Below are 24,135 nucleotides of genomic sequence, written 5' to 3'. Positions count from 1 at the left end.
TTAAAGCGCACAGACAGACACACACACCTCTTGAGAAAAGCCAGGCCTTGCAAAGCATGTTTAAATTTAAGGTAGCCTTGAACAGTCCAGCGTTTCCTCTGATGAGGATGCATGTCTTGTGGCTGTATTTCATTAACTGTTCTGTTCATTTTTAAGAATATTACTGCAGCCTTTCTTGTTGTTTTAAGTTGCTTCAGTCTTTACTTTGCTTTCTTAATAAACTGTTTGAATATACTAATGAGAGGCTGATTAATCAGTCAATATTTATCTATTTTTCTATGATTGGCTACCCACACACTGTAAAAAAAAAAGTTGAGCCAACTTAAAATTTTAAGGCAACCAGTTTCAGCAGATTTTTGAGTTTTCTCAACTTGTGTTAAGTTTATACAACAAAAAGTTGAGAATCTCCTACAAAAATAGGTTGAGAGAACTCAAAAATCTGCTGAAGCTGGTTGCCTTAATTTTAAGTTGGCTCAACTTTTTTTTCTTTTTACAGCGCAGTGCACACATAATTTGTGTTAGGACTGTCGGTATATTTATAGTTATATATTCTCATGGTTTTGGTATTTATGTAATTTAAATTTTAAAATTGGTCTGTTATGATATTACGTTTTCATGACACTCTAGTTCTGGCCAAATAAAATCACAATAAAAATATCATCTTAATAATGAGACAATTTGGGAAAATTAATTTTTATTTTATTTTGTATTATTATTATTATTATTATTATTATCGTCTTATGATGCTGGCAACCAGCATTAAACTACAATACTGCCACGTGTAAACCAGGTTGTTACTGGATTATTTACAATATTATCTTGTGTAGTATTAACATGGTATCTATGTTTCATTTTTTAAGTATCACTAATAATGGTATTTAAATTTACATGATATATCCCCTTTTTTCAAATAATTTTTTCATGTTCATAGGCTCATAATCCATTTTATTCAGATTGTTTGTCCTGTGTAAACATTATATTTATTTATATATATATATATATATATATATATATATATATATATATATATATATATATATATATATATATATATATATATATATATATATATATATATATATATATATATATATATATATATATATAATGGATGTATGTTTGTTTGTTTATGTATTTTTCACTGTGCTAGCTGACATGGCAATCAATCAACCATTTTTCCAGCCTTGACACATTTCCTATTGAAAGTTGGGGAAGCTGGGCCTGAACATATGCCTTTTTAAATAGCTAGCTGAGAACCATGAATTTCTGCTTGCTGTTGCTGGTTGGTGTCAGATGGCTTTGGCAGCTCTAAAACAAGCATTGTTCATTTAATTTTTGAAGTTGTTAATCTGTTGTATTCCCAAGAACTCCCTTCACCTACCATTGGGCAGCCACGCAGACAGTCCCACCCCAAGCCCAAATCTGCATTATATCGGCAGTGGGTCCTTCTGCTCTCTAGATTATGCTTGTTTGCCATTCATAGTGTAATTTCCTCTCCTGCCGTGGTGTCAGTCAGGTGTAATGGTGAGCACAGGTTCTGATGATCTCTTGTACTGGAGGGATTTAGCCTCTGGCCTGCTTCTCTCGCTGTGACTCAATCTCCACACGTCCTCCTACAGAGGCGCATTGCCAAAAGCTTTCTGTCATGCATAATAGATAGCCCTTAACCTTACATCTCTCTCATCTCTCTTTCACGTCTCGCTCCCATTTCTCTCCCTCTCTCGCCTCGTCTCTCTCCTGCGTACAATTAAACAAAGCCCCCCTTCTCATGTAGAGAGGCCCACTCATTTTCTGCTGTGACACTTAGACTTATTCATAATTGCCTGCTTTGAGTGAATAGAAAACACTCATCAGGTGTGCTGGTCTTTTCAGCGTGTGGTGCGCCATCGTTTCTGTTATTTGCTTGTACTGACACGTAATTTCAGTGTTGTTAACAAAGCATCCATTATCCAATTTCTAGCATTTTCTCAAACTAAAAAGATAGGATTTAAGCCTAAATTTAATTTGTGCCACGTTTTAGAGTTGTGCTACCAAACATGTATTTATTTAGTTTGTTCTCACAGATTTTGGACGTGTTTTTCTTGTTCATGCGACACCAAATTTAAATTGGTATTCAGAAATGATCTTTTAGTCTCTTGCTGTGTGTTTATATAGTTATCAATCAGAAGTGTCGTCACAGTAATTAAACATCAATGTGATAAAGTATGTGTGGACTTGGTTTGGTGGCTTAGTAATAAAACGATATTTCAGCTAACAACCAGAAGTGTTTTTCCCGCTTTGAAATTCTACTGAAAGCGGATTCTACTTGGCAATGGATAGCTAACCTTTTTATTATTTGTGAATTAAGATAATTTTTTTGTAAAGTTACATTTTCTTTTAAGCAGGTTTATGTAATCTTATTTGTCTCATTGAATTGTATTTTGTAAATATCTACATTTGTATTTATTTAAAAACCAGTTGATCACTAATTATAATGCACAATATATTCACACCATATTGATTTTATACTAGTTTCAATAATGGTTGATTATACATTATTATTATTATTATTATTATTATTATTATTATCAGTTAAAAACTAATAAATTAATCATAATTGGTATGATTATTATTATCAGTTAAAAACAAATAAATTAATCATAATTGGTAGGCATACATAATTGGCACCATACTGATATTCAGCTGATAATAAAAAAATATAATAAAATATTTTTTTTATTTTGTTAATTGCCCGTTTTTACATTTAGATTACCATTGCATCATTGAATGCTCAGTTAATCAACCAATGTTTATTGGTTATCGCTTTAACATCAAAATAAGTATTGCCGTATCAGTATTTTTAGATTTTATATATATATATATATATATATATATATATATATATATATATATATATATATATATATATATATATATATATATATAGTGGATTTTTCCACATTTATTTGAAATGCTATGTCTTACAACACTAGATTTAGTGCGAGTTTCGTAGTGTGCAGCTGAATTCAGTCAGGAACATCAGCAGGTCACCTTCTTAGATACACACACCGTGGCAGCCCAGCAAGTGATCATCCAAGATTCATAATTTAAGAATGAAACAAGCCTTTCTTTATGAGATTGACTTTGGCATACGTTCAGATGTATTAACGGTAAATGGCAGGCTGTCTTGGCTTTGGCAGCGCGAGGAACCGGAGGCTGCGTGGAAGTGTTTTCACTGCACCCCGGGGTGCCGCTGCACGCTGTTGGAGAACCACTGCGCTATGACATCATCGCTGATCACAATTTTCCAACGTGTCGATGTCGACCGCCTGAAATGTACTACAGCTTTTTAGAGGACAATTTCGTTTTGACTGCTGTATGGGAGAAGCTGTTTAGCTTGGAGGTTCAAGATGTGAGAGGAATGGGATTTTTTCCCTTCTCCCTTGAGAAGTGTTGAGCTGATGTATGAATAAATCGTACACAGACACAGAGAGAAGAGGTCAAAGGTGATATTTCCCCAGAGAACGCTATGCAAGATATGAGAGGGATATGGATGGTTGAGGTTTCCTGAGGTGAAGATTTGCCTTAAGTAGGTCTTCTCTCAGGGAGACACACTCACGCTCACAATGAATGTGCCACTCAACCGAAGGGCTCGTTGTACTTGTTTAACCTTGTAATACATATGTTTCTGTCAAGCTTAATTGAAGCGGTGAGCTATTATTAGCTAAAACAACTGAATATCATTAAGTCAAAGGAAACAGATTAAAAATAGTATGTTTCTGATGATGTCACACATCAGAGAAAGTATGTATGTAGCATTGGATAATTGAGTTTAATTTATATGTTGGCTGAATGGCCTATTTTTCTCATAAGTTATGGTAAATTTCTGTGGTTAAAGATTTTCTGTAGTAGCCATAAAGGTGGCCAGTACTGCAGAGTTTAGCTTGACATTTACAGTACATTTGTTTTGCAATAAAAAAATAATTTTTTACATCCTTCAGGATTTATATATTTGAATTGTATATCAAATTGAAACTGGTAAGAATTCTTGTATTAAATCTATTTCAGGTTCATTATTTTATGTTATATATGTTAAGACCGTGTAATCCAAATGGATTAAAATTGTACATTTACATATAATCAGATAGCAGATTCTTTACAAGTGAGGACAATAGAAGCATTTAAACCAACAAGAGGGCAGCAGTATGTAGTGGTGTGACAAGTCCCAGTTAGTCTAACACAGTACATGAAGTTTTGCAGTTCAGATCTAAAATTTAGGCCTAGCTTTTTTTTTTGGGGTGTAGAATTATCATTGACTTTATATGATCAAGTTAACTCATACATGTATCGGCTTTCAGCCCTGCCTCCCTCATCATTCATACATAGTGAATTTTAATATCTTGTTATAGGTCTGATTTGTTGACAGATGATGATCTTCACACAGCTTGTTAGATGAGCTCATTAACATAGAGTTTCAGCAAAACACTCCAAGAGATGAGTCAGAGATTTGTCATCAGCAGACTTAATTAGTCAAATATGTTCTCAGACCTTCCAAAATATGACATTAGTCAACAAACTGGAAAGGCACCCAGGCTTTTGCAAGTCAAATGGAATGTGTGTTTTAAATAAATAGGAGCTCTACATTAAGATTTGCAGAAACACATGAAGCTGTTGTGCATCACCCGTCTGGATTTTTATTACTTGAGGTTCCATAGATTTAGTCAGAGGAAATTGAGCCACTACTATCGTTCATTTTGATCGGTTCTTAAATTAATCTTTTAGTCTATACAGTTTTCAGTTTATGCATGAACTAAACATTATTCTAGTGTACCTCCCATCCAAAAATAACAATAAGCTTTGTGCAAAGGGTTGGGTTTCAAATTATATGGTGTGCCTCAGTTCAAACAGCATGTGAGCCAATTGAATTTTTCTTTACTTCGAGTTATAGCACCAAACAAACAGACTGTCAGAAGGTATGTTGAAAGATGTTGAATGTCTAATCGCTCAATCAGTGTTGCAACTGCGGAGAGACGTCAAAAAACAGCTTGTAAAAAATGTCACGTAACATTACATTTACCTCAGAAAAGCCACGTTCGTAAGCTTGAAAATAACATAATTGTCATTAAATATATAACCTCTTTGTTCAATTTAAATACTTATATGCAACTCAATTAGCATTTAAATTGAATTAATAATTGTAACCTTTAATATTATAGTATTGTAACAACTGACACAGTTCTCTGTATAGTTTACAGCTTTAGTTGAGTGACGGGCATCGCCGGATGCACCACTAGCCTTGTGGTGCATGCGTTCAGGAGAACTGACTCTCCAAACACCAGATCACGGGTTTCACTAAGGATGAGTGCATTTATAAGGCTTAGGCAGTTTGACAGTAATAGCCCTAAAATCTGACCTTGTTTTTTAGGCCAGATTGTTTTGCAGCGTCACTGTCATTTTGCTCTGAGCTCAGTCAGTCCTCACTCTCAAGAACCTCACAGCAGGAAGCAAGCACAGTGCAGCAGGAAGCAGTTATCTAGTCACTGGAGGACGCCACACTGGGCTGTTCAACTCAAGCCAAGCATGGGCTAAATTTGCCCAGCGCTCTGATTCCTCTTAAAGCAACAGTACATTTATGTAAGAAGAGTAATTAGTAGAGGTTTCAAGACCTGAGCTGGATGTGAAGAAAAATGCATTCAGTTCAGGAAAGCGATGGTTCTTGGGCTTAACTCTCTTAAACTTTCAATTTGCTTCTCTTTAGTCTTCAGGGTTTTTTTAACAGGTTTTTATATCTGCATATACAGACCGTAACGAGGCCTGTCCCACTGGAGCCATCAGCTGTGTAGCTGTAGTAAATGTTCCATCTGGTTCTGCTGCAGTAAATGACACCTTGCCATTTATTAAAAAGATGAGTGGAGTTTATTAAATATATTAAATTGCCAGTTTGGGAATCCTCACGTTTCATCGGGCTCAAAGTGGTTGATAGGATAGTCTGAAGTAATTTCTGCTGTTATGAGTAGAATCAAATAAATGGATTCGTGTTCATGAAGATACTTTTAATGCTTTCATAAAATGCATATTTTTGATGATGAAAAAGATGAGCTTCTTGGATGTAATATTTTATTTAGATCTCAAGTAGTTTTTTTAGGATCATAAATGCTTATTTTTAAGATAAGTTGGCTTATAGAAGAAAAAATATCTATAATGTATTAATAATATCTGTCTATCTGCCTCTCTCTCACTTCAATTCAGTTCAAAATTGCTTTATTGGCATGACTGTAAAAAAAATACAGTATTGCCAAAGCTTGAAATATATGTGGAAAAATATAATAACAATGAAAAGATCAAAATAATAGAATAAAAACATAACAATATAAACGTAAATAAACAGTGTAATAAATTAGAACTTCTGTCTCTGTCTCTCTTAGTTCTGTTTATCGTACTATCACTCTGTCTATCATTCTGTCTGCTGTTCTATCAATCTATTCTGTTGTTCTGTCTGTTCTTTATCTATCAGTAATTCTGGCTATAAGATCTATCGTTCTGTAAGACATTCTATATATTGTCTGGATTCTGTATATATATTTTTGTCTCTTGCTTTTTTCACTTGGTCCAACCCATTATAGTCAAATGTGTGTACATATAAATAAATAAGAATCATAATATATATGCAGTATTGATGTATTTTAATTCAAAATGTTCCTTCAATTCACTTTTTTTTTTTTTATAATGTAATGCGTCATTTCAAAAGAGTTTTACAGAAAATGAATGTTTCTACTACATTATCAGAGGTGGCTGTGTCAACGTAGTGTGTCCATATAGCAGAAATATACATTTCTGTGATTACACACATCACGCATATGTAAAAGAAATTTGTGAAACTGTACCGGTTCTTTTCTGGTGAATTTAGTGTAATGCCAAGCCTCTAGACGATCTAACCCGTTTTCCTACACAGATTCTGCTTTTGACATGATGTTGGTAAATCAGTGGTTGGAGTTGACTTTAAGTTCCCTGTCTCTGGTTTTCAGGGGCCAGATGTTAAATCAAAGCTCTTATGTGAGGCTGAGAGTCAGGGACAGGCTGTGGCAGTAACTAGAGGAGCTGATTCAGTGGAATCTGCAGATGAGACGGGGAGAGTCAGGGCACTGGGCCCGAATGGAGGTAGTGTTTAAGATGGAGATTCTCCTGCAGAGCTCCATGGGGAATCGAAGTAATGAGCCAAAACTCTGGGCCTTCTCGGGTCTGTGGATGCTTTTTAATGACTTGGAACAAGCAGCCTCCTGCTTGGTCACTTACACAGAGAGGTGCAGATAGAGGGAAAGAGAGAGGAACAGACAGAACTGCTCTGTGCTGTCCTCTGAGCAGCTTGATTTACTAATGAGGGCAACCTCAGAGACCTGACCAACATTCACTTCTCACCGCTGTTTTGAAAGTTCATTCACATAGAGTCCATATGTTTGGCAAGTCTCATTTTCAGTCGAGCAGAAAAATTGAAATACATTTCTTGAAACAGCTAATTTTGTCTTCCATACACAAGACATGCTATAACAAACAAAGAGATCATTTCACTTAATTAAATTATTTATTTATTTATTTACAGTTTATATTGTTAAGACCTGAAGTTTTTGCATTGTTTGTGTTTTTTAATTATTATTTTGTTTACTTATTTTATTGGAATATTGCAATTGGCATGAAACATCAAATTAACACATATTATCATTAGTGGTGGACCGATATGGATTTTTTGAATGCTGATATCTTATGGAGCAAGGTGGCTAATGACCAATATTAAGCCAATATAAATATCACACGATGTAAAAATAGTAAAAGCAGAACTGTCAAAATAAAAGTCCTGTGTGTGGTCTCTTCTGACACATTGGCCAAAATTTATCAGCCAATCATGAAAATCCCAAATATTGGCCAGTAAATTGGCATGGATGATATATTGGTTGACCACTAATTATTATTTGTCAGAATTGCATCACACTTGTTGTGAATAGACCTTTATAAATTGCACAAATGGGAAAAAAAGTTAATATTAGGGCTGTCAGTTTGATGCTAGTTAAGTGCAGTGTTATTGATTTCTATGTAAATTAGGATCAGTAAAAGATTTATTGAGATTTACTTCCAAAGCCACTTTTTAGTAGATTATAGTTGTGTGTGTGTGTGTGTGTGTGTGTATAGATATAAATAATAATACAAATCTTAATATATGCATTACTGATGTAATTTTACTGCTCTTGCTTCAAACATGGAAAAGCAATAAGCAACTTTGTGGGGTTTTTTTTCATAGTTAATTATCTTTTAATATGTCCATTTTAACCCCTGAGAAACATGTAAACTTCCAGAAAGTGCAAATTGCTTTTTTTTGTGTCTCATACTTATGTTTCATACTTAGTTCTAGCACCTAAAGCCTGTGGGTAATTTATGCATCACTTGTAGGTATATTTAGCTGAGCACACACATTCAGTTGCTTCTCTGCTGTCAGACCTCTACTGTTCAGAGAGATTTTGCCTGTGTAAGACGCTGTAAATTGTGATTTCAATGTGACTTAATTAAAGGTGTGTGTGTGTGTGTGTGTGTCCATGTGCAGGAGCTGACAACTCCATTCATTTGCACAGACTGCCAGCACAGTGTCGAACACTCTGCTAAATCAATGCAATTTAACTCTGCTCACTAATGTAGTGATTTATCCCACCGATCTGAGCGTGTGCAGAAACAGCTCATCATATACACATAAATCTACAGCCTGTCAGATTCTCTGTGCCCTCAGAGCACTTATAAATATTTCTGAAGTGCTGTTACAAATCTCTCTCTCTATCTCTCTCAGTTTTGGCCATCAGATGCAGTATATTGGCTTGATTTCCAGTTTGTGGTCTGCTTGGGTGGGAATATTCCCGCAGACTAATTGATCCTGGCGGATTCGCTTTCACCAAAGCAACGGCAGTTAGTGCACATCTAGCAGAAAATCCCTTAAAAACACATTTCCACTTAGTGTAATTTTATCATGTTGCGAGGCGATAATTTATGGTACCTTAATGGAGTTGGAGTTCACTGCATCCTGGCGGTTCAATAATGCAGATGGGTATTTCCATACAAAGGCTACTTCCAGATGCATGAGTTGTAAGATGCAGTCCATTAAACTAGCTGAATGATCACTCTTTCCTCGAAAGGAAGATTTTAGCTGCAGATCCTGTTAAACCTTTAATGGGGTCTAGAAAGTTAATAGCCTTTTATTTTGGCGATACAAGACAAGCACTAACAATGTTTGTGTTAAAATGTTAAAGCAAGGAAGTTTTAAATGATTTATAAATTTCTCCTCAACCACCACCAGTGTGCAGCATCCACTTGGATGATGCGACGGCAGCCACAGTACAACAGCGCCAGTGCGCTCACCACACACCAGCCACAGGTGGAGAGTATGTTTGTCTAACATCCATTCACTATTCATCTCTCTCCCGCTCTCTATCTTTCTCCTCTGGATAGCTGAGGAGGCAAAGATCAGTAGCTGACGGCTGCATGCAGGAAAGCTGGTGGAAGTGCTGAAACGAGAATTGCACTTGACATGCTGTTTCTCCCTTACGCCGAGCACAGGAAGTGTCAGATGCTTGTGTAGGTGTTCCACTGATGAAGCCATGTTGACTTACAGAATCAAAGCTGTCTTGTGTGACACGACAGATATTCAGCTGTGATGTCTTTATGCCACATTAACCAAAATATAAGCTCTGACTTCACTGAACTCTTTGGAAATACATTAGTGCTGTGATGGAGGGCTCTCGTAGTTGTTTTGACAGCTTTTTGAGGACGTGTGTAGCAGCAGAGGCGATGAATTGCGGAGTTGAGGCACTGTAAAGTACCAGTCATGTGATTTATTGCTTGTATCAAAAAATACTTTGAACAGTTTCACTTCAAGCAGAACATTTCTGAACATTGGTTTTTATGCTCTGACTTAAATTTAGTGCATTTACGATTATGTAAAGTTCATAAAGTTCACAGAGAAAGTCTCAGATGTCGTACAAATGAGATCTCCGATATTCTTCATCTGTTCTGAGCAGCGAGCGGCAGAGAAGCAGCGCTTTCAGTTTGCCTTAAAGCAGCAGGCTCATCAATAAATCACTTACAAAACAGCCTTTCCAAGCATCTGTCGCTTACTGACTGTTTAGACTTTTAAATATGAACATAATTTGTCTGTTAATATGCACAGTTTATAACTGTAATATAGCCAAAACCACTGCATATGGCTTTTTAGTGCAAGTTAGATGTATATTGATTTTATCAGTCGATGTTGCGATTATAAATCCTGATTTAAGGAGTATAGTGAGAGTGATTCAGGGTTAACGTATGGGTCGTGTTTACTATTTATACTTGTTTTATGTATGACAACAGAAAATATGTAAATGTGAACAGCTTTATTGGGCATTCGGTTGTATTACAGTATGTGACAGTTCATAGACTAGAACCGATCTGAAGTGCCAAAAAACAATGCTTCGCTCGATTGCAAGCCATGATGTCTCTCGCTCGCCTCGCACGGTCGTAGCTCATTTTCTCATGGGCGGGCAAAGCAGAGAAAGGGGAGGTAACCTTTCCCCGTATGACGACATGATGGGAAGATTCCAGATTGGGTCATCTGAGCTTTCATTTTCTCAAAGGAGAAGCAGGATACCCAGGGCTCGGTTTACACCTATCGCCATTTCTAGCCACTGGGGGACCATAGGCAGGCTAGGGGAACTCATTTTAATGTTAAAAAACCTCATAAAGTTACATTTTCATGCCATGGGCCCTTTAATGATAAATCACCAGAATCTTGTCTGTAATATAGTCCATATATATAGTACACAAATGACACAATCCTTTTTTTTTTGGTTCAACTCTCCCATTAAGCCACATCAACCACATTCTCAAAACTGCTATTGAAAGGCCTGAACACACATTCTGTCCATCGTTGTCTTCTCTTTTATTCAGAGGAAGCCAGTGTGTCATTTGATCAATATTTAATCTCTTTGGCGTCTCCTGCTGTGGCTGCTAAAAGGCAGATCAGGTTAACTCCTCTGAACTATTCATATATATTCTTTTGGACAGACTTCTTCATTATTCTTTGAGCTTATAGCTCATTTTAAAAAAAGATGTTCTCTATTTTGTAGTGTAATTTCATACTCGTTTCCGTTATAGTATAGTATTTTAACAGATCACGCTCACACGCTCTTTCAACATGAATGTTTGTTTTGTATGTTATGTTGGATTCAGTCGTGGATCATGAGGAGCAATGTGGATAGTGAGCGTCAGCTGGTTGCCAGATTTTAGGACATGTTTCTTGACCAGATGCAGGTGGTTTAGATGAGTATTGTGGAATGGAATAAACTCTTTCCTTTTCCCACCAAATCTCAGTGGTTTTTTGTGTTTGCTCTCTGAGGCCTTGTGGTCATTCAGACCGAGCTGTTCTGATTTACTCCACATGACCCAGCGTTCACCAGCAATTCGAAATACCAAAATCTTTCCAGATGCTGTAAGGTTTTGTTGAATGTTCACCCTTGCCCTTCTTTGTTTGTGAAAGATAAATGTGTAAACACATGGTGGGTTTCTTAACTGGAGCTTATTATTTGCTTTATTTAAACTGTGATGACCTTTGAAAATCTATACTCATGGTTTTAAGAGAAAAAAAATAGTTTGCTCTGCTTACCATAAAACTGACAGCACAAAATCATTTCCATGATCATTAGCGCTAACTGCAAGTGTGACCAACCAAACTGATACAAACAAACTTGTCATTTTTCTTGGTATTTCAATTGGAATGGTTTTATACTTTTCCTAATTATTATTATCCTCATCTTCATCATCATCATTGGAAATTCCAGTGAATTAAATACTTTTTTTTTTTTAATTGGATTATTCATAAGTAAATAATGAGTTCATGCTTGTGCATTGGCATTACTTCTCATGGGTAAATAACAAAGTAGACCTGCCCAATTATAGCTTAAAAAAACAAAAGTACTTTAATATAAACATTTTTATAGTTTCACAGTGTAATATGTATAGTGCCATACCACCCAGCTCTCCAAGCTTTCCTATTTCAGGCTTTATGTCCTGAGTCTGATGGGTCATCGATGGAGACTGTGTTAAATTAATATTAAATTGCATGTCCTGGTGAATTTTAGCCTACAGAGGCAGAGATAAGGACAGAAGTGCATGTTCTGGTTATCTACTGTAAAAACATAAATCACTCATTCTGTATGTTTAGGTTTGAATGTATTCAGTGAATGAACAATTGTTGATGTTTCAATGTAAATATATGGCCCAAAATCCAGTGTAACAAAACAATATGGAAGTATAAGTAAAAATGCATAGTTTGATTCAGTTTTTAACCAAGAGTGTGTGGAGTACATACAGTCTTACTCCTGTTATGTTTAATTTCATCTTCAGATGCATTGATTTGTTTTGATATCTTGCAGTGCTTTTTGACTTGATGCAAATGGGCCTTTGTGAACCCATGTGTTTGTCCAACTGGAAATAGCTGTAGTTCATTTAAACAGGCAAGGTCATGTTTACAAAGCTGTGCAGTATTTTGCCGTTTATTTTTCTTGTCAGGTTTTGTTTTAATCACACAATAAGTGAGCAGAAACAGAGAATGATATCAGACTTACTGGAAAAGTCACCCTATGATTATCATGCAGAAACATGAAACAGATGCACGGCTATGGAAACTGTTTTTCTTTTCCTTTCCTCTCTGCTTCCTCTTCTACTGTGCCTTTCCGTCTTCCAAACCTTTCCATTTTCTTTTCTTCTTATCGTTTCTTTCCTTCTTGTTCCTCCTTTCCTCTTATTCTTTTGCTTTCTCTTTTTCCTTCCTACTCCTTTCCACCTCTGTCTGCTCTTTTTTTTCCTTTCCTTTCCTTTCCTTTCCTTTCCTTTCCTTTCCTTTCCTTTCCTTTCCTTTCCTTTCCTTTCCTTTCCTTTCCTTTCCTTTCCTTTCCTTTCCTTTCCTTTCCTTTCCTTTCCTTTCCTTTCCTTTCCTTATTACACTTTGCTACTTTATACTCCTTTCTGCTACTTTCCACCCATTTTCTTACCTTTCTGCTCCTTTGTGCTTTTTCTCCCACTCCTATCCTTTCTCTCATCTCTTCCTTTTTCTTTCTTCTTCCTAGTCTTTAAAAGGTATTTGATGTTGTATACATGCGTTTTGCAGTAACTGAACTGATATCATGAACTTCTCACCTGCAGAGTAAGTGGATAACATCTCTCCTTCTGTCCTGTTCTTTTTCCCCCTATCAGAACAAGAATGTTTCAGTTAAAATGGAAAAGAAGAAATGGGAGGAGATGGTACTCAAACAACAGAAGGAGGCCGAGGAGAACGTAACCCCTGACATAGACGAGAACGGCTTCTGCAATCTGGCCACCAGCATGGAGCGAGACCAGGAGCGGGTGAAAGATCGTTTGCTGAAGAACACATACTCCAAGAAGAGCAAACGAGTGAGTCTGTCATCTCTTTCTGCAGGCTAAGTGATAGCTTGATGGACAAGAGCAGCGGCGCCCAAAGCCTATGAGTGTTGACGGCTTTGACCGGTGTTGACCGGATTAATTTGGCTGTCGCAGTCGTTGCTGAATGCCTGCTGTTTCCGGAAGGGTCCAGTGAGGTGTGTGGATATGAATGTGACAGCAGTGCATCAGCGGCTGACAGATTACTGGTCTAGAGCTGTGGTTAAGCCACACAGCGTGCTGCTAATGACCAAGAAGAACAAATATAACCATCTCTCCCTTCCAGTATCTGTTTTCTCTCTTCCTTGTTTTGGCTTATAGCATTTCTTGATAGTGATAGTACAGACAGTACAGGATGTGGAGGGTTGAAGTGGAGAAAAATCTGTCTATATCTATCTGTCTGTCTGTCTGTCTACCTGTCCATCCATCCGTCTGTTGATCTTTGAATCTATCAGTCTGTGTGCGTGTCTGTCTGAATGTCTAGCTGTCATTCAGTTGTTCTGTCTATAATTTCAAATTCAAAAATTGCTTTATTGACTGTAAACAATAAAATATTTCCAAATATTGGAATATATGTGCTAAAAAAAATCCTAACCATGAAAAGATCAAAATGCTAGAAGAAAACATAACACAATTTACACTTAAACAGTGTAACAAATTCGAACATGTGATGCCAGTGTTTAACACATTTAAACACACACGCACTGAGGGTCACTGTGGTAGGGAAACACACTGAGGTTAGACACAGTAACACATTACACACATTCACCTGCTGTCTCTCAGGCTGTGGCACACACACGTATCTCGCCGCTAGTGCTGCTGTCTGTCCCTCTCCTAATATTATCTTTATCTGTTCCTCTTCAGTCATGGCTGTAAAGTTCTTAAAGATGCTTGTGAATTTGTTCAGGTCTCTTATTGATTTAAATTTGTGGCATTGAAATAGGAAGTGCATCTCTGTCCTGTCTTCCAGTGAGCACACACTCTTTGCTCTCTGGGTAAGCAGCTCTTTGTGTCTGCCGGTCTCGATGGCTAGACTGTGCTCACTGAGCCTGTACTTGGTCAGGATGTGTCTCTGCTTTGTGTCTCTGACACTCTGGAGATATTCTTCCCATTCATAATTTGATTTCATAGTTCGATAGAATTGAAATTTACCTTGGGTTTTAGTTTCTTGATCCCAGTGTTCTAGATGTGTGTTTTTAGATGTTTGGGTGAGAGACTGGTTAGTGTTAGTAGAGTTAGTCAAGTTAGTAAGTTTTAAGTACTTTAAAACGTAGCTACTCAATTTTAGATGCATTTTAGTGATCTTTTTTGCATATTAATAATCAATGAGAATCGGCCTAATTCTGCCCAACATGCATTATTGGGTGAGTTTGCGGACTTCTGTGTGTATGGATTCTTTTGGACGTCTGTCCCATCTACTGTAGTTCTGATCACTGAGTGGACCCCACACCTTACTTCTGTACAGCGCTATGGGCTGAATTACGCTATCAAAGATTCTACACCAAATTGGAATCTGTAATTTTTTTCCCCTTAATGGCATATAGAGCTCTTCGAGCTTTATCTTCGAGAGCTTTCACTGCCATACTGAAACCCCCGATGCAGTGATGATCAGGCCGAGGTAAGTGTATGCATCATGTGTTCTCGGGCGGTGCTGCCTAGACTGAACTGGTATCTGTTAATGTTGGTCTTTTTGTTGTTTCCTGCCAGGGCTCAGTTCTAGCTCAGCAGGTCTAGGTGCTGCTGTAGTCCCTGTGGAGAGGATGATCATCTGCGGACAGCAAAAGCTTGATGTTTTTGTCTTGTAGAGTGAGTCCAGGGCTGTAGACGGTTCCACCTGCTCCGTTATTTCATTACTGTAAATGTTGAACAGATTGGACTCGGGCTACAACCCTGCCACACACCTCTTGAATCTCTTCTGGGTGAAGAATTCGCTCAATACGTTTATTGCCGATTCGTATTGCACATTTGTTGTTTGAATTCATAGATTTTATGATGTCATAAACTGTACCCACTAAACCACTTTGTAAAGTTTGTAATATAATCTGTTGTGCCAAATAGAATCAAATGATTTTTTGAAGTCAGCAAAGCATGCAAATATTTTTTTTCTATTTTTGGTCTGTTTTACGTGTTTTATTGACCGGGTGTGTGTGGGGTGTAATTGTGGTCAGTAGTTCTGTGATTTGAAAGGAAGCCAATCTGGTTTGGGCTCAGGACATTGTGTTCAATTCTACTGCTAAATATCTTCCCCAGATTACTGCTCTCACAAATGCCTCCAGAATTATTAGGGTTCACTCTTGTGGATCGGTCTAATAAGCTCTTGGCTCCAGATGTCAGGAATACGGCCTAAATACAAGGTTAAATAATTTGAGCACGTCTGTCTGAAGCTCAGGTGTGCTGTGTTTCAGCATTGCACCTCGAATACTGTCAGGACCACAAGATTCTTTACATTTTTGGAAAGTCAAGTGGTGTTTGATTGTTTTTAATTGGGTTTTCATAAGTTTGAATACTTTGTTTGATCTGATTATAATTTTCATTACGTTGTTTTGGTGGGATTTCTTCTTATACATTTTCTAAATTAAAAGTTTCCGTCTTGTATTGATAAGTTTTGTTGTTTTGTTGTGCTCAGATTATTCACATATCCCAGAGCTGATTATGATTTATTGAATGTTCTATTTATTGTAAACGTTTTGGTCAGATTAATTTCTTTTTTTGCTCTAATTGTGTCTTTGTATTGTTTTATTTTTGCACAGAATTCAGTTCTTTTGTCTGCATTGTTTGGTTCTTTGTTTCAGATTTGATCATTTGTTTTCTTAACCATTTTTCATCTTTTTTTTTTTTTTACTATATTTTTTGCCTTTTACGCCTTTGTTTTACATGCAGCTTTTTGAAATAAGCAATTGATTTAATTTGTAGCCAAATCAACACATTTTAGTTTTTAAATAATTTGTATTTATGTTGTTGCTAATAAATGTAGTGATTAGTTGTTTCAGTTCAGAATTGAGGGCTTGGATAAATTTGTGATGAATGGAGCCCATCTGTATTTCTGCTGGATTTGATCAGTTTTACTAGTTTCCAGATGTTTTGTGTTAGTATGGTATGTGTTTTAATATAAATGTTAATTTGGTTATGGTCAGAAAGTGGAGTTTATTGTGTGACAGTGAATGCACTGAAGAAGGATGGGTCCTTGTCAGTGATGGCATAGTCAACTACACTAGCTCGAAGACCTGAACAACAATGGCGCTTTTCCACTGCATAGTACGGCATGTTACAGTTCAATACGGCACACTTTTGGGGGGTTTTCCACTGGGTACAGTACCTGGTACCTGGTACTTTTTTAGTACCACCTCGGCCGAGGTTCCAAGCGAGCCGTACCGTTACCAAAACGTGACGTGTAAACTCTGCTGATCACTGATTGGCCGGAGAGAATCGTCACTGCCTACATCATTGAACTTGAGGCACGAGACACAACAGACCAGCTAGATTTAAATCAGCACATCCAGTGAAGGACCGAACACAACTGTTTTGAATGAGCGTGCCTTTTTTAACAACCATAAACTCTCCAGCGAGAGCTTAATGGAGCGATGCGGAATTAAAAAGTTTTTCAGGAGTCACGGCAACTATAACAACATGTGAATAATCCCGGCCACTCTAAAGCGGTACTAAACTGCAGTGGAAACGCAACCCGAGCCGAACTGAGCCATGCCGTGCCGTGCCGGTCTGAGCCGAGCCGAGTCGTACCACGCAGTGGAAAAGCGCCACAAGTGAACCTCCCTAAAAAGTCCCCTCTGATCCAGCCACTGAGTGTGTACAGGCCTGAAGCTCGGCAGAGCTGCACCAACTCTGTACCATTTTATTTACTGTATGGTCAAGATTGTTTCTTGGTGGGAGGTTTATTGTGAGACTCAGGGGGTTTTGGCCAAAGACATGTTTATGAAATGGCTGATGTCTGTGTGGATGTTGTTCAGATATTCTAAGGGGATTGCGCTGGAGGAATGTAGATGACACAGAGATGCGTGTCAGTGGTTGAAATGTCATTTTCAGTTTAGCTTTAACCAGCAGTGAAATTTACCAAGTGTAATCATAGAAAAGTGTTTGGACAGATCCTCCCTGTACCATACCACGATTCATCCCGAGTCTCTTCCATGATGGACTGTACTTAATTTAACTGAGGGCACAATTAATTCATAGTAGCCTGAGGGACAGTAGGTAAGCGCATCCTTTTGACACCAGATTTCAGTGAGAATGGTAATGTCAGCCCAGAATTAAACTGCTGGTTTCGTCTGACCAGAGGAGAGCGGCACACTATTTCAACACTATTTCCCCGTTTAATCCTGTAAAGCTGCTTTGACACAATCTGCATAGTAAAAAGCGCTATATAAATAATGCTGACTTGACTTGTCAGCATCTTTGTTATTTTTTTGAAAATTCTGGGTCTGTGCTTTTAGGACCAAATGTTTGAGGAGGAAGACCCTGAATATTCCAACAACTTTTATGAAATGAACACATTGGTATTATTAAAGATAAACCTATTTAGTTAGACAGAGAGAAAATGGCATGTGAAAATGTATGTGGCAAACTATCTGTGTGTGTGTGTGTGTGTGTGTGTGTGTGTGTGTGTGTGTGTATGTTTGTCTATCGGTCTGTCAGCTTTTTTTTGTTGTTGTTTTTTTTGTCTAGTAATCATTCTGTCTTGCTAAAAGTGTCAGTGACAAACTTTCTGAAAGTGTGGATATAGTGGTTACTACACCCCTGGTGCTAACAGCTAGACCATAATGCCAACTCATGATCCTTTCCTTCCTTCCTCACTCTGTCTTCTGTCACTCATACTGAGTTTTCTAAAAGGACAGCTTTCTGACACCACGAGGACAGATAGAATATTATCAGGCCAGAATTAAAGCAAAATGGACACACAGAGCAGGGTTCATCCCGTGTCTGTCACTTGCCTCCTCCCAGAGCTGATCTGATTACCCTCCCCTGAAGGCTTCTCCATCACTGTAGCCCAATGCATATAAAGAAGCTTCTCTCCAGATGGGATCTCTGTCTGATCACAGGCCTTTGTGCGTTCACTCTCACTGGCAGCGCGTTTAAATGCAGGGTGTTCTAGCCCGTGTGGGCGTCTATCAGACTCTCATACACCCGCTGGCAGCTCCATTTCCCTCTCTGATCAGAAATAATGGGGAAAAAAGAAAACCACTTCTATATCGCTGTAATTGCAGAGCGGAAGGCTCTCCATAAAGCAGCCATCTGGACGGGGGGAGACTGAATGTGCATGGGCCGCTGGTGTGTGTGTGTGTTTATGTTTCCTCGCTGCAGAGATGCAGAGTGACACACACAGCATGTCTCTGATCAGTGTGTCGGGGCTTTTGATGCACAGCTCGGCTTGATTTCTGTCTCTGAACAGCCCGTGATCACACTTAAAGGCAGATTCATCAAAGCATTTAAATATGAACACTTTTTCTCACGCATACAACTCCTAATGAGCGAGTAAGTGAGTGGAGCATGTTCAGTGATTCAGCTAGTCATATGCTTGCTTTTTTCAGTAAATCAGATCTCCATGCAGTGCAGCATGCATTAGACTCCGATCTATCGTTCTATCTATCGATCGTTCTTTCGTTCTGTCATATCTACCATTACACCTATCAATCTGTCGTTCTATATATCATTCTATTGTTCTCTCTGTCATTCTGTTGATCTATTAATCTATCATTCCGTTGTTCACTCTGTTGTTCCATCTATAGTTCTGTTTTTCTATCTATTGTTCTCTTTCTATCAGCTGAATAACCTTTTTTAATTCATAGCAGTTATCTTTACTAGACAACAATAGTTATAGCTAAGAAAACATCTGTCTGTGTGTCAGAGACGAGCCAAATACTGTTTGATTGAATGTACTAGAAACACACACACACACACTTTTATGTTAGCAGTGATTGGTCTGTTACTGGATCCAGTGTCATCTAGCACTGACTTCCTCGTACCGCTCTGGGAGAGATGGAGAGTGACAGAGAGCACCCACCAAACACAGACAAAACTGCATGATTTTTCAGGATGAGCTCATGTAACTCAAGGGAATCTTTTCCTTTCTGCTTTCAAGGCAGAAACTCCATTATGTGAAGTTAAACTCATAGTTGATCCAGTACCATCATGCTCTCTAATGTGCTGGATGATGCTGGCTTCAGGTTATCACCCCTCAGGGCACATCACCCACAGCAGTGCTGAGAGCCAGGACACCGCTCACAGAGAAAAAATAAGAAACATGTTTTTACAGATCTTTGCCAATATTTCCCACTCATATGGACACGTGGGGTCGTGTAACCTGTTGGTTAAGGATATGGGCAGATAACCGAATGGATGTAGGTCACCGCAAGTGATCTATGAAGTATTGCTATTGTGCCTTAGACACTTAACCTCAAGTTACTCTGTCCTCTCTGTAATTACTGGAAGCTTCTGCTTGAGTTACAAAAGTACCAGCTAAAGGGCAAATCAGATTAGATTCAAGTGTCTAACTTTATACAGTCTTCTTAAAGCTAAAGTGTCATTTTTCTTTGCTGCAGAGACAGCTATAAGTAAGCCATTTGTAGGTTGATTCCTTCAAAAAAGCTAAAACACTCTGTCTCTATCAAAACATTAATTTATTGTTAATACATGTTATTCTTGCAGTTCTGTTGTGGTGACTCAAATGGCACAGAAATTGCACACTTCCCTTTCAATAAGACTGAATTACATGTTTTCCCTCAACTTCAACAGCTTTTTCTCAGGCCTTGTTATTAAAAAATGAATAAATGCTAACAGAATGACAGTGAAGACATTTACTTGCTCTGCAAAACATCCTATTCTTAATGAGCATTTTTTATATAAAAAAAAAAAAATCAACAAGATGAATTTACTTGTGAAGCAACACTGCATAAGATATTAAAGATGCAATCTCTGAAAACAAGACTTAATATGAGTGTATTTTGTCTTACTCCACTGGGAGATTTTTTAAATATATATATAATTGTATGGTTTTAAGTATAAACAAGCTGAAAATAAGTGAAAAGTGTACTGTCTTACTGCACTTGGATATTATTCAAGATGCTATGAAAACTGAATATCTTATGCAGTGTGCATAAGTGTGGCTCTCCAAGTAAATTTGCCTATTTTAAAGGCTCATTATATGTTTTCACTGAATAGCAAGTCAAAAAGTCTATTTAAAAACTCATTAAGAAGTCATCTGTGTACTGTACTTGTACAGCTGGTTGTATATTGCAACAGCAACAACACCAAGTATTAGTTTATCAGCATATGCCAGTTAAGGATAGGCCAAACAGTTTAAGCTAATCTGTTGGTGTCAGATCTGCTGATAGTGTCATTTATTTACATTTATGTAATGTGTATATATATATTTTTTTGTAGGCAGTATTATCACAACATTAATTGTGCCAGGCAAATAGTGTTTAGTTTTGTGAATGAGACGTGATCTGTTTGCATTGTAAAGAAACATTGACTTAATACAGCACAGGTTAAATTGAATCACAGGTTGTAAGCAAATAAGATGGAGGCTGGAACACGAATCAATGCCTCTCAAACTTTAAAGAGAGAAACACACAGCAGGCCTGCTTCATTTGAGCTTGAAGGATACTTCACTTACTGCACATTGCTATTAACAGAACATCCCGTACCAGATTATGCACAGAAAATTGAGAATAACCTTGAATGCACACACAGCAATGCTCAGCTCCCATTTTTGTACCAGGTTGATTAGATCTTTCTCCTGGATTGCTTACTCAAGGCATTTCTGTCCTTTTTAAGCTGAAATTGGTTCAATATTGCACAGCCCCCTGTACAATTTATGCCCTACAGAATGTGACATATTCTTCAAACGCTCACTTTGTCTAATAGCAGCTGAGAGACTGAAAGGGCGAGCTGTAATTTCACCCAGGCTCAGATGTCTGACGATAGGGATTTGCTCAGCGCAGCACTTGCAAGGTTGTGAATTAGCCGCCCGGCCTGTATTCAACAGCCAGAAACTATGACGGATAGAGTCTGAGAAAGGAGAAGTCTGCATATTTGAACTACTGTGCATTGCTCAGTCTGATGAGAGATGATATCTCATAGTTATGCAACAGAACGAGCACCGAGAAATGCAGAAGACCGAAGTGTGAAAAGTCTGTCTTGTTTTGTCTGTAGCTGAACCGCTAAATAAAGAGGTTAGAGTTGGCATGCCGAGTGAACTTTCATCCTGTTTTAACGCTGACAGCTTTACACTTAGTTTCCTTTAGAGGTTTTAATGTATGTCTGTTACGCTGAGCTGAGAGTTTCTATATGTGTATTATAGGGTAAAAACAAATTACTTTAACAGTCGTCACTGTTCTAGATCTAGAAGCCTAGATTCTGGTGTAGTACAGGAGCTGGATCGCATTGAAAGCAGGAATGTAGAACCGTTGGTATTTAGCCAGAGGAAAGTTTCTTTGTGATAGTGTAGCTTCAGAGGTGATTTACACACTAGACAATATGAGGAGGAAGAGACGGACCACTTGTAAGAATTTAAGTGGGAGAAACTGTAACGCTTAATGTAGTGGTTGTAGATCATAGATCAATTTTTGACAAGAATGAACGAGGATGAGGGATAGAAATCCAAATATGTGAAATAGGACCTCTATACAGTGCCTGCCATTGTAAAGACTGTAAGTCTATCTCTTACAGCCTTTCTTACAGTTTTCATTTGTGTTAAATTCAATGTGACGTCTAACCTTATTAAGGTGTATAGAAGTGAAGTCCCATCTTTCAGCTTAAAGAGCCAATCACCTTCTTGATAGATGTGCCATTTGTTGGTTTGTTCTAAAATGTGTGTGATACTCATTTGAACTAATTTATTAAAATGTTTGATCTCGGAGAAGTTGTACTTGTATGCTAATTGCCTCTCATTATAACACCCCTGGCAGCTATTTTCTCAGATGCCCGCTGAGTAACTAGCTTAAAACTACAGGTTTCTCTGTTGTTGAATAGAAGTATTAATTTCTCTTTTTTTTGTGTGACACATTCTTACCCACATTTTTGAATGGTAGAGTGTCACTGTTTGCTTTCTACACACATACTAAGCAACACAAACTGTTTTCAGCATTGATCAGAACTGTTTCTTCAGCATGTATATGCACATTTTACATTGTGTACTGCAAATAGTGTTGCCTCATGATAAATTGTTTCCTCGTTCATGTATTTGTATGTATGTAGGCTATAAATAGTACACACACACACATAGTACACACAAATGAGGATGCAATAATATACATTTCAGTTTTAAAAAGTGCAAAATTGAAGTTTTAAACAGAAGTTTCAGAACCTTGTTCTCTCTCAATATTCAATTCAATTCAAGTAGCTTTATTGGCATGACAAATACATTTTGTATTGCCAAAGCATTGAGACAACAAAGAAAATGGTTTAGAACATCTGAACATTTACATTATAACATCTTAACATTTATTTAAATATTATAACTAATGTTATATATAACTAATATGGAAAGGTCATATACACTCTCTCTCTCTCTCTCGTCATGGTTATGTTTGTTTTGACAGGCCCACTTAGGGGTAAGAAAACCGACAGTGTTGTGAGACCCACTCTGACAGTATGGGTTACCAGCCAGCTTGTGTGTGTGTGTGTGTTTCTCTTAAGGTTTTACCTCTGAGTTGTGTGCCTTTGACCTAGTAAAGCTGCTTTCAGATGCATTTAAGATGATTATCACTTTAAACCAATCAGATTAAACTCATTCCATGAAGCTTAACCTGCTCATAAGCACTGATCTGGGGTCAATTTCCTATAGCCCACACTTACATAAGACAGAAATGTTAAACTATCAGCACCTTTTGCCTGTTCTTTACTAGAGACTCCCATATTTTGCTTAGTGTGTGCTTTTGGCCAGCGTGTGCATTGTACACCACTGCGCCCTGCTGGTGAGGACAGGAAGTGCATGTGAAATGTAGGTGAAGGGAGTATTGCAGCTCTGTAGCATATGAACATCTTGCAGTCTTTTATGGGTCTGTTAGTGTTTTTAGGCCACTAGGGGGCACTGTGTCATCACGTTAGGACCCAATGTACTGCAGAAGCAGGAAATGGTGGTGTCCCTTTGTGTTGCAGGTATAAAGCTTGCGAGCTAGATGTGTATATACGGTTGTGGTGTTTAATATAAGGAAATGCAGTACTTCAACTAGTCAACATGCACCCATTTTCCCCAGAAAAACTAATCAGAATGCAGTTTTAGATAAATGTTAAATTGCTGCTTTTTTTTTTAGTATAATGTGCTCAGAAATGCAGATTCAGTGAGGGAAATCGAAGTATTCGATTGAGCGTAGCTCAAATTTACCTCATTTAGCATTATATATGCTTGATTTAATTCTAAACTGCCGATTCAAGCTTCTCCAAATCCCTTTTTGCTGATGTATAAAGGTTTATGAACCTCACGCACGTTTCTTTTAGCGGTTGGCGTGATGTTGCGATGACAATGCGGCGCTGTTGGTGTTCACATTACGCATTGCCGTTTGTCATCCGGACCTAAGTGTGATGTCACTTTTATGAGCTCGAGGGACAATAGATGGGCTGAAGGGGATTACGGCTGCTTTGAGAACTGGCGGCGGCATAAAGCGCCGTCCCCTGCCCTTTCCCTCTCTCCTCCCCTTCTCTTTTCTTCCCGTCCTCTATCTCCTCCCCTGTCGC

General features: G+C 37.8%; 1 protein-coding gene across 11 annotated transcripts in view; it reads left to right on the top strand.

Annotated features, from left to right (window-relative positions):
* The window catches only part of LOC306870136 (fibrosin-1-like protein), a 283,720-nt gene that overhangs the window by 51,352 nt on the left and 208,233 nt on the right, over positions 1-24,135 (top strand). For all 11 annotated transcript variants that reach the window (XM_079417233.1, XM_079417238.1, XM_079417232.1 and 8 more), the window contains exon 2: positions 13,243-13,440. In XM_079417233.1, the coding sequence (XP_079273359.1) occupies positions 13,243-13,440 (198 nt within the window). The remainder of the gene's footprint in view (positions 1-13,242; positions 13,441-24,135) is intronic.

This window comes from Barbus barbus (assembly GCF_936440315.1).
Source record: "Barbus barbus genome assembly, chromosome: 5".
NCBI classification, from domain to species: Eukaryota; Metazoa; Chordata; class Actinopteri; order Cypriniformes; family Cyprinidae; genus Barbus; species Barbus barbus.
This window is presented reverse-complemented; position numbering and strand designations above follow the sequence as displayed.